This window comes from Telopea speciosissima, chromosome 6 (genome assembly GCF_018873765.1).
Source record: "Telopea speciosissima isolate NSW1024214 ecotype Mountain lineage chromosome 6, Tspe_v1, whole genome shotgun sequence".
NCBI lineage: Eukaryota > Viridiplantae > Streptophyta > Magnoliopsida > Proteales > Proteaceae > Telopea > Telopea speciosissima.
This window is the reverse complement of record NC_057921.1, coordinates 24,823,879-24,835,891: the sequence shown is the minus strand read 5'-3', so window position 1 is coordinate 24,835,891 and position 12,013 is coordinate 24,823,879. Positions and strand designations below refer to the sequence as shown.

The following is a 12,013-nucleotide window of genomic DNA, read 5'->3' as shown; positions in this document are numbered from 1 at the left end:
AGATGGGGTTTCTACCTTTTGAACCCTTACCAGTGGACCTAGGGCAGTGTGATGAGGTGGTAAATGACCAAAGTACCCCTCTCCACTTGTCCTTGCTGTCATCCATACCCTAGATGCTCAAGTGGGCCCCATAGGGCCAGTAACCATGCCCAGGATTGGTTTCAGTTGGGCTGTTATCCTTGGCATTGGTTTGAGTGGTTGTTTGGGCCATGTATAGGCAGGCTATGCTGTAAAATATACCAAGTCAGGTAAGTCCCACATCTCTGGATGATGCACCGGGAGATAGACCCGAAAAGGTGGTTATGGGGCTATATGCCAGGGAAAGAAATATGATATGTGAAAAGAGGATGGATGCTTCATAGGTTAATCCCAGAGGGTGGGTTGGCTGACCTTGGTGACTGATGCGGGAGCTAATCGGTCCTCTCCGATAACTCAATGGGTGTATCGCGGGAAGGGGTTAAAAGTCCGCACCAGGGATACATGTATTGGGGATTGTAGTAGCACTAACCCACCTTAGTTGTGATGTTAGGTGGCTAATAAATAAAATGAACTGCACTTCATGTAGGACTTATATGGTTGTGCTTACATGTGCATGCATGATGATATTTCATTCACGGGCTCGGTGGAGCTCACACTCTGTTATATATGTTTTTGTTAGATGATCCTGCTGGTGGATGTCACTATGGCGGGGAGGCTTATCTCCCAGAGATGGGCTATGGTTGTTATGACGATATTGGTATGGACCCGGACGGAGGTCATATCGCTGGTACGAGTATTTTCAGTGATAGCTGAGGAAGACCTGTGAGGGGGTGCAGCTGACTTTATTTCGACTGTGGAACTCTTTTTGTTTTTTTTTTATTGGAGTTCCCGCTTTTCTACAGCCTTGTTTTGGGGCTCGGGTTTGCCTTGCCCTGTTTATATTCTTTTGGGGAGCTGTGTTGAATAGAGTTGGGACTGCTAATGTTCTAAGAGAGAGAGAGAGAGAGAGCTAAAAACAATGTTAGATGTATATATATGCTTTCCTCTATTTTCCTTTTCAAGCTTACTGTAAATATAGCTTTCCGCAGCACTCTGTGTTTTACATCTTGTATTATTGTGGATGTGTGTGTCTAAGAATGGACTAACAACTTCTAGATCCTTGGGGTTTGGTGGATTGCTACAGTGTAATTTGGGTCACCTACCTAACCCTCCCAGGGGGTGGTTTGGGGTGTGAGAATAAAGTTGTGAAAGATGGTTGGATAAGGCTAAAGCTTGATGTGCAAAATTCTTATGACTCGTTATACTGGACCTTCCTTTTCAATGTTTTAGAGAGGTTTGGCTTTAGTATCCATTGGATTTTCTAGTTGCAGCAACTTCTAATCTCTACTCCCATCTCTATTCTTGTTAATGGGGGCCTATGGGTTTCTTTGGAGTTGAAAGGGGTTTGCATCAAGGAGATCTCCTCTCTCCCTTGTTGTTTGTTATTGCTTAGGAGGTGTTGTGTACAAGTCTCAGGAGATGGTGGAGGAAAACAAGATCAAGTCTTTCGGAGGCCCAAGGGATTCTCAAACCCCTGGATATTTCCTTTTCATTGACGATGTTTTATTTTTTTAAATGGCTCTTTTTAGGTATGTGTAGGTGCTAGGATATTTCCAAGAGAAATATCAAAACTTCTTTAGCTAAAAGATCAACTTGGAAAAAAGCAAATTGTTTAGTGGCTCCATTAGCCCCCTAGGGAGCAATGTATCTCGGAGTTGTTGAACATCCTCAAATGCAAATTTCCAACCAGATATTTGGGCATGGAGATTTTCAAAGGCTGGGTTACCAAGGAAGTTATGGTGCCCCTTGTGGATAAATTCAAGAAGCGGCTATCAGGTTGGCAAAGAAAGCATCTTTCCTTCGCTGGTAGGGTAGAGTTTGTAAGGTCATATATTTTGAGCATCCCAATTCATAATTTCTTGGTGCATTGGTGGCCTTTATCTTTGGTGATATTAATGGAAAAATACATCTAGTTGGGTAATGTTGAGGTTCGCAAGGCTATGGCAGTTAAATGAGTTGTGTTCTACAAGCCCAAGGTCAAAGAGGGGACTAGGCATCAAAGACTCCGGGATATCAATAAGGCTCTTTTATGCAAGCTTTCTTGGTCTATAAAGCATGATTCTTCTATTGTTAGCCGCTTCTTTAGAGACAGATACGTCAATGTTGATGGGTCCCTAAAGAATTACTACAATTCCTCATCTATTTGACCTGGTAATAAAAAGGTGTGGCCTGTGATTCAGCAACATGAGAGATGGATTATTGGAAATGGCATTTGGATAAAATTTTTGGAAGGATCGATGGCTAGGGAATGAGCCAAAATCTGAGGCAACACGGCTTCACTTGGATTTATTTAAAGATAACTCTACGAAGGTGGTAGACTTCATTGTTAACTCATCTTGGAATTTCCCACAGGTATCGTCTACATTCCTTGTTGATATTTTTCTTTGGACGAATCAAATATTTTTCCATCTCCTACTATTGAGGACCAGTGCTTTTGGAATTTAACATTTTTTGGGAAATTCTCTATCCATTCGGGATGGGAGGAAAAAAGAAGGAGAAATGCAAGGATGGTCTGGCATGGAGTGGTTTGGCATAAAGTCCTTCTTCCCTAATATTCATGCTTTTCTGGGAGATTATTTTATAGGAAAAGTCCAAATGATGAGTCACTTAGGTTGAAGGGTGTGTAGACGGTTTCCCATTGTGAGCTCTATTATAATGCCTCTAAGTCCATTTTCCATCTATTTTTTGTGTGTGAATACTCAAAAACAAATATGGCATGGATTTCTGGATTATTTCAGTTTTCAATGGCCCTCCCCTAGTTCTTTTGAAGAACTAAATGTATGGTGGAAAAGGAAGGCCAAGATGGTTTTCATGTCCGATGCTTAGTTAACTGGTGTTTTCTTGGTTCCTTATGTTCTATGGGTGGAACATAACGAAAGGAAGTTTGAGGGGAAATCAAGAATAATTAATCACTCCTTCAATATGATGCTCAATCTATTAAGGGAGCTAGCAAGTTCTTTCACTTCTCCAGTATGTAATTCCCAAAGTTTGACCTGTGCAAGAAGGCTGAAAATTTCTATTGTCCCTAACCTGATGCTAATTATCAGGGAGGTGTTTTGGTGCAGGGGACTGGTCAAACTAAATGTAGATGGTTGTTCTAATGGTAGCCCAGGTAGAGCTAGGGTGGGTGGAATTATAAGAGATGAGCAGTACATTACTAGCTCAGCTTTCAGTGTGTTCATTGGAGTAAAAACTAATTGTGTGGCTAAGTTTGAAGTAGTAGTTCAAGGTATTAGAAGAGCTAAACTCTTGGGGGTGTCAAAGATGTGGATAGAGTGATTCGGCAGCAGTAACAAACGCTATTTACTCTAATTCCATTCCATGGTTTGTTAAGCAAGATTGGATTGCCCTTGAATCTTTCTTGAATCAAATCCAATGAAAAATTTCTCATCGCTTTAGGGAAGCGAATCCTGTTGCGGATTACCTAGTTAAGCTAGCAACAAAACGAGAAGAGTCTTATCAGTTGGTTTGTAGCTTCCCCCAATATGTTAGGGAGGTTTTATTGGATGATTTTATGGGTCAGGGAAAATATCGTTTCAGTTAGTGTGAGTTGTTCCTTATGGAGTTTTTTGTAGGGTTTGTGTATCCTTATCCTTTGTTCTTCTTGTATTAGTCTAGGTATGCTTGGACGTAAAACATCTATACTTTTTTCACATCTTAATTTATAGGGAAATTTATGTCTACCATCCCTGTGTTTTCAAACAATTACGTTTACCAGCCCTAGGATTTCATCTATTTCATAAACCTCCCATGTATTTTGAAAGATTCTTACAAAAGTACCCCTACCGTTAGATGAGAACAGTTACGTGATGATGTCATCACCCAAATATTAACTGAATGCCCATAATACCCTTAATGAAAGTTCTTTTACATATTTACTCCCATTTGTTTAAAACATCATCGTCTCTCTCACTCTCTCTCTCCCCGCATCTCCGTGGAGAAGGAACATCTCCATTCGCCTTCTCAAACTCACACAAACATTTCACCAAGCTCTCACCATCACTTTGGGGATCACTAGCAACTTGGACTTGAGATGCTTGTAGAACTTATCATCTCAGTTAAAATTATAAAACCAGAGAAGCCAATACAGAACTTATCGTCTCAGGATGGTAAGTGATAGCAGCAGGTCGAGAAGAATCTCCTCTTTAGTTCAATCTTTGCATATCAATAATGGTGGAGAATTTTTGGGAGACCCATTGAGGCGCTTCTTCTGGAGCCCTCCAATCTTTCGACAGTGGTCTGGAACTCTGGATCACTTGCCCTTATGGATTGGCTTGAAACCCCCCACTGCCCACATTTATACGATCAAGGTCCTAGGTACGTACAAATTCGCCAAATTCTCTTTATTTTCCGGTAATTGACGTTGTGGGTTTTCATGGATTGTGATTTATTTGATTGGATTTGATGATTCTGTTTGAGTAGGATTCTGGAAGGATAACATAAAGGTTCCAGTAGAAGATGGGAATGTTCTATAGATAAGAGGAGAAGGAACGAAAGAGGAATTAGTTGGGAAAGATGCGGTTTGGCACATAGCTAAGAAAGGGACTTCGAAGGGAGTGTTCGTTAGAGAAATTGTGTTGTCGGAGAATGTGAATGTTGATTAGATAAAAGCTCAGGTAGAAAATGGTGTTCTTACTATCGTCGTCCCAAAAGATACAAGTCCCAAATCATCAAAAGTTTGTAATATTAACATTTTCCAACAAGGTTTGAACCTTGTGGTTTTTGGATTTGGGTTTGGATGAGTTTTCAACTGAATATTGAGAGTGAGGTCCAGAGTTGGAGTTAATCTTCAATATCATTGTATTTATAAGTAGGGGATGGGCGGAACAAAGAGGAGAGGAGAAGAGAAAAACAAAAAAAAAAAGAAGAGAGGAACTCCTAGGAGATGCCTGCAACGTCCACCAGAGCACCAGGAGGTCGCCGACGCAACAATGGAAGGTCGTCGGATCCCAACCCTTGTCGCTTCAGGTAGGTACGCAGCAGTAACAAGGGTGGGGTGGGGTGGGTTTATTTATATATAAGAAAGGGAAAATTTGTCATTCCCTTCCAAAACTAATAGAGTTAGTACTCCAGGGTATAGATATAATTTTTTAAATCCCAGGGGTAGTAGACGTAAATTTCCATAATTTAAAATCTTGCTAACCTTGAGCAAAATTTATCTCCTTAAAAAATAGATAAGATTGAGTATTACAGACTTTTCAAATTAATAGGAAATAAGACCGCTTTTGATTGCGCTAACTTGGTTTCCAAAATAATAGCAAACTCCTAAAAAATTGGAAAGTATTGATCTCGGTTGAGATTCTCATAGGGAAGTTATCTCTATAGAATCGGTTGAGGGGAAGGGAAGCTTCTAGCTTTGTAGAATACTGAGTTAGCCTCCACTTTTGGCTAGTTATGTTCACAGTGAAGTAGATACGTGGGGTTTCTTTTAGAAGCCAAATCCACATGGCAAGGGGTGAATCGGCCTTGATGATGTTGCCTAGTTTGAACCAATGTGAAGCTTGATCTTGGTTTGGTTTGGGATGTAAGTTTGGGTATGCATCATACCCTCCAGGTTGAAAAAGATTTTGTCCTTGAACTCTTGCCTTGATCAATGATGCTTGTTGCCCATTGGGGTCTGATGGAAACCAACAAAATTTATTGGTGATATCTTCAATTGAATATAACAGAATTTTCAACTCAACTTTGGATTTAATGGCGATAGCAATTGATGTGTTCATGGCTCAAATAAGTGAGGGATTAAAATATGGCTTGTTGATGATGCTTATACATTAAACAAATCGAAGTTGAGACGGGAAAGAAATAACAGCCATTATGGATCATCACACATACTGGCAATGTTGATCTACTAGAACATGTCTCCATTCATCTTTTCCGCTATATCGTCAGCAAATAAATAAAGAAAGTGACACAGTTAAATAGCTCCAAATATGGATCTCAATACGGTTCCATGTTTAACGTTTCCTTAAAAAAGAAATCTCCAGAAATGGAAACTGATATGCAAGATGGAACCAAATCAAAGAATTGTGTGGTCATGTTCTCAAGGGGAAGATCAGTGGTCATTGGGACTGTTTTGTTGCAATGGAAATAGTCACTTACATTAAATGTTGCTAGCTCAACGTATTGTGCTTCTGAACACAATCAGGTTCAAGGCTTTCAAAATCGATATGTTCATCGATGTACTCATCTTGGTACTCATCAAAGACTAGGGGGTTGTTCAAACCAACCTGGTTAACGAATCAATCGCCTTCAATGTTGACTTTGGAAGCTGAACTTGTAATATCTGGTTCATCATCGTATTTGTGTCGACTTGTGAAGACAAACATGTAATTTCTAGTTCATTGTCGTTAAAGCTCATATCCCATATTTTTGGAGTCCAATTGGAGGATATGTGTCAATGAGTACTCCTCAATAGAATAATTTTTTTGACTCTTTGAAGACGAAGACAAAGAAAGCAACATACGCCTCTTTATTCGGACTCCGACATCGTGAAGCTTTCCTCAAATGTTCATTCTTGAGGCATAATTTGACGAGTTCTTACTGAGCACGCAAAAGTTCATTCTCAAGGTGTAATTCAGAAAGTTCTTGCTGAACGAGCAAAGGTTCTTGTAATTTGTACCATTACAGTCACTCGTTCTCCTTTAAGGCTCTGATACCTCTTGTAACAGCCTGATGGAAGTTGTGGATCAGGAGAAACAAGAATGCACAGGTATGTCACGGAGTTGATCAATCGAATAAAGCCCAAACATTTGTAGGCAAACTCTCTTGAGTTCCAAAATAGTGAGTCTCAACTTAACTCAAATCTTTCATTAACTATCTTAATGAGCAAAGCTCTTACATTTATAAGAATCCAAAGCCTATATTTAATATCTAGGCCTATTAAATCCAACAGCTAAGATTAATTGCAAATATATCATAAAAAAAAGAAGATAATTAAAAAATAAAAGAAATCCTAATTTTATCTAGGCTCTTTGATAATTAATGAATACTAAAATTAACAAAATCCTAATTAAGGAAGGTGTGGAGCTTGTATAGCTCAGCTAAGGCATGGCTGCCTCCCTTCAAAACCGTCCATCTCTCTCTGTCCCTCCTCAAATCATCCAAGCATGGATGCTCTACAAAATGGTCCCAAGGCTGCCTATATCGCATGGATGGCAGTTAGGCTGTTTCCTTGTGAAATTCGTCCTATGCATGGTGCTAGCTTCATTCCAAAAATAGGATAAGAGTTGTGTCCTTCCAAAATATTTAAGATTGTATACAAAAGACTTTACAAATTAAGAAGAAATAAGATCTCTTTTGCTTGTGCTAACTTGGTTTCAAAAAGAATAGCAAACTCCTTCTCAAAAATAGGGAAGTTATCTCTATAGAAATCAGTTGAGGGGAAGGGAGGCTTCCTTGCCAACGATTTCTAGCCATGTAGAATGTTGAGCCACTTGCAGGTAGTTGTGTTCATACTAATGTAGACACATGGAGTTTCTTCTAGAAGCCAAATCCATATGGTAAAGGTGAATCGGCCTTGACGATGTGGCCTAGTCTGAACTGATTTGAAGCTTGATCTTGGCTTAGTTTGGGATCCAAGTTTGGGCATTCATCAAAGTCTGTTTGGAGCATTGTTGTGTTGGACCTTATTGCAGCAATCAAACGGTTTTTGAACCATTCCTTCATGCCTAGGTCAGTGTACTATACTTTTATTTTTCTCATTCCTAAGTTTAATAATCTTATGGGGTTCGGTGGCTATAGGCCTATTACCTTCTGTAATTTACTTTAGAAGTTCATTTCAAAGATTTTGACCAATAGGATCCAGAAGGTGTTTGGCCTCCTTATCTCCCCTAATCAATGCATTTATTAAGGGGAGGTTAATTGTAGACAACATCCTAGTTTTTCGTGATGTGGTTAGGGGAATCTCTCTAAGGAATTCTTTTGCTGCAACCATTCTCAAGCTATACGTCCACAAAGCGTTTGACTTGTTGAGGTGGTGCTACCTTTTCCATATGATGGACTTGATGGGGTTTCCACTTAGATTAGTTTCATGGGTGAAATAGTGTGTGACAACTCAATGTTTTCAGTTCTAGTGAATGGAAGCCCTACAGTATTCTATGCTAGAGGAAGGGGAATTGGACAAGGGGATCCACTTTCCATTTACCTTTTTACTATTGCTATGGAAGTTTTGTCCATGTTGTTGAAGTAAGGTGTGGTGGATAGGTGAATGCAGCTCCTCTCGAAGTATAAACCTACGATGCTTTTCCATTTAGCTTTTGCAGATGACTTATTGGTTTTCATTAGGGCGGATTATATTTCTTTGTTCGCTGTTGGGGAGGCTCTTAGTCTCTTTTCCACTTTTTCAGGTCTTAATGTGAACCAGTCTAAGTCCTCTATCATCATTGGTGGTGTTAGTATCCAAATTGGGAGGACCTGATGCAGTTGACTGGTTTTGCTGATTCCAATCTTCCAATATAGTATCTTGGGGTTCCTCTTATCTCTAGGAATTGAGAACAATTGATTGTGCCCATCTTTTTAACTTGATTAAAAAGAGGTTAGAGAGTTGAAATTCTAGATTCGTTTCTTTTGTTGGTCCCCTATAGGTTATTAGCTCTGTTCTCAAAGGAGGTTATATTTATTGGTCAGGTTTATTTGGGTTACCTAGGCATGTGACCAAGAAGTTGGACTCGATGTTTTCTAATTTCTTATGGTCAGGGCCGTCTTTGGAGAAGAAAATTCATTACATTGCTTGGGATGATATTTGTAAGCTGAAAAAGGAAGGAGTTCTTGGGGTAAGGCATACTAAAGAAATGAATGTAGCTGGGATTTTAAAGCAAGTTTGATGGGTAGCCTCCAAAAAGGATTCTCTTTGGGTGAAGTGGACAAGCATAGATATCTGAAAATAGACTCCATTTTGATGGTTCAAATGGGTAATAATTGTTACTAGGTTTGATGGAAGATTTTGAAATATCGTTACCTTGTTGAACCTTATGTTCATCACATAGTTGGGAATGGTGCCTCTACTCTGGCTTGGATTAACCCTTGGCACCCTAAAAGAGTTCTTCTCAACAGATTTAATGATCACATCTGTTATGATGCAAACACTAATACATTAGCAAGGGAACAATCCATTCTTTTTTATGGTAGATGGAGCCATAGTCCTCCCACTTCATCAAATCTTAGCTTGGTTTGGGGGCAACTTAGCAGTATCAACAGACGCAATGACTTGGGGAAGGACTCAGTCATTTGGTCGGCTTCTTCATCTGGCTTATTCTCCACTAAATCATCTTGGAACATTGTGAGGTGTCCAGCCCCAGAGGTGGAATGGGCATCTTCGATATGGTTTAGGTCTTATATTCCCAGGCACTCGGCAACATCATGGAGATGTTTGGTGGATGGTCTCCCTTTATCTAAAGATCAACTCCGAAAGCATATAATATTGGTTGCTCCCTTTTGAAGCTTCTGTTGGGAGGGTTTAGAGAGTAGGGACCTCTTCTTCTTTGAGGGCTCCTTTACTAAATTGATTTTGAGAAATATTATGAGTCTTTCTTCTCCTTCTCGAAGATCTTCGGGTACCATCCTTTTAGAATCTATTTGGACTGGAAAGACCTTTAGGGGAGATCCTATGGGTGTATTGCAAAGCTGGTGTTCTACTCTATGACTGTCCACATTTGGAAGGAGAGAACTTCCATTTAAATAAGACGAAGACGCTGCCTTGCATGATTAGAGACATCAATGCGGATGTAGAGGATAAGTGTAGAGCTATAACTCCTATGAGGATCCAATCCCTTAGGAACATCTACCTTGTTTAGAAATGGGGACTCCATCCTATCTGGATCGAGGGGCATAAGCCCTCGGTGAGTTGATAGTAGGGGCTGATCATTATTGTTGATACTACTTTTGCTTTTGGTTTGGTTTGATTTGTAGTGCCTTTCAAGCCTATTGGTCTTTTGTGGCTTAGCTTGGTTGCCTTGCTGTTGTAATTATTTTCCTTCCTTTTCAATAAATTGAGAGCGAGAAGGATAGGTATGCTAGGGATATACCGTATGCTAGCACCCTATGAGTGTCTCTTTCTCTTCCACACTTTGAAATGACTTCCTTACCCTTCAAAGGGAGGAAGAGTGAGATAGACACATAGGGTGCAAGCAAACGGTATATCGCTAGCATACCCAAATAGATTTTTTTTTTTAATTCTCAGAAATTGAACTACCAAATGGATTTTTTTTATTGTTGAAATATTTAATGCAAATACAACCAAAACAATTTCAATTTTTGACCAAAAATCTATTTGTTGGCTATTTTATGAAATCAATCCCAAATTGAAATATAAATAATACCAAATGTAGCCTTAGATATATGATGGAATTGTTTATGTTGTGGGAAAATGGCGACATTTTACATCGCTGTGTTTGATATATTTCCACTAAAATGGCTCAGTTGCTAACCTAAAAATTAAGCATTTGTAGGAATAAGATAACTCACATCAATTTGGAGTTTGTGCAAGTTGGGAGCGCTTCTAATCAAGCAGAGTCCTGCTGAGATCATATGCATATCATTAAAGCAGATTTCCAGGTCCAATTTCTTCAGATGATAAAAAGTATTCGGCAGCGTCTTCGGTATCAAATCCGCAGCAAAGAACTACACATAAAAGAACATGCAAGAAATAGGTGTCTGAGAATGTATTTAAATGAATAAAGGGAAATGCACTAAATAATATTCATGAAATCATCTTACTTTCAGAAAATTCCCACCCACAGAAAGCATCTGAACACTAACAAGACTTCCAAAAACCTTCATCAAACGGGAAATTCCATCCTGCTTATGATTCATAAGTAGTCCTTCGAAACCAAAACATTGCAAATTAAGAGATACATATGCTAGAAGTAGGGTGTTCTTGAAGCATATATTTTGCATAACCTTGCAAAAACCATCAACAACTAACTCTTGCAGCTTAGGAGCATAAATAACTAGGTCCGTGGAACCTGTAAACCCGTCTATCATCAATCTCTCAAGTATTGGGCACTTGGAAATCAGTTCCTCAATTGTGAAGCCAACACAGTCAACTTTATAAAGAGAAAGGGTCCGGAGGTACTTGAAGCATGCAAGCATTGGTGGACGTCTAAGTGTGCAAAAACTGAGTTCCAAATGGGTCAGTTTTTCACAAGAGTAGAGAGATGATAGTAAGTCATAACGCTCATACATGGGCTGCAGACAAAGGATTAATTTTTGTATATAGTTTCTCGACAGGCATAGCATCCACTCATCTATTATATCTGGGGAATTTGGAATACATAAATGAGAGATCTTGAACTTGCAGATTGGGCCTCTGTGAAGCGAGAGAACTCCATCAATAAATCTTGCAAGCTTGTCATTTTGGTTTATCAAATCATCTCCGAGGGAACAATCAAATATAAGTTGTGGAAGAGTAATCCAATTGTATCTCCACTTTTTTGATAAGATGCATGTTCTCACGGCTTCCATTATAGACAAACGAGAAAGGATGTTTTCTATGATGTTTGGAGGCATATCACTGATTTTATCTTCATGTAAACTTGAACCCCTCTTCATCTTTGAAAGGGATGACATTTGCAAGTTGTGCTCTTAGTTGCTTCTGACATCCAAAATAGACTACGTTAGTAGATCGAACTCATCATCAATAACAAGAAGTTCTTAAAAGGGGAGAAAAAAAAAAAGGCAGATGACAGGACACATATGACCATCGATAAATGCTCATCAGTTTCCTCACAAGGGATGAGAAGTAGATTCAAACATCTATGAGAACAAAAGGAATGCAAAGTAAACCTAATGAACAGATTTCTTACGGTTGCATGGATGCTTAAGAAGAAGCTAAAACTTTTTCCATTAAATTTTGACTCAACTAGATCGGTAGACATACCTGTGGTTTAAACCCTCAATTCAGAGCTTAGTGATCGAGAGACCCTCTACCGGCTTCACT

At 39.3% G+C, this 12,013-nt stretch overlaps 1 protein-coding gene across 1 annotated transcript; it reads right to left on the bottom strand.

Moving 5' to 3' along the window:
• Nucleotides 1-10,509: 10,509 nt before the first annotated feature.
• LOC122665543 (F-box/FBD/LRR-repeat protein At1g13570-like) lies at nucleotides 10,510-11,625 on the bottom strand. Its single transcript, XM_043861699.1, has 2 exons — nucleotides 10,792-11,625; nucleotides 10,510-10,695 (listed from the first exon to the last, which is right to left on the bottom strand). The coding sequence occupies exons 1-2, from the start codon at nucleotides 11,623-11,625 to the stop codon at nucleotides 10,510-10,512; spliced, it is 1,020 nt and encodes a 339-aa protein (XP_043717634.1).
• Nucleotides 11,626-12,013: the final 388 nt, after the last annotated feature.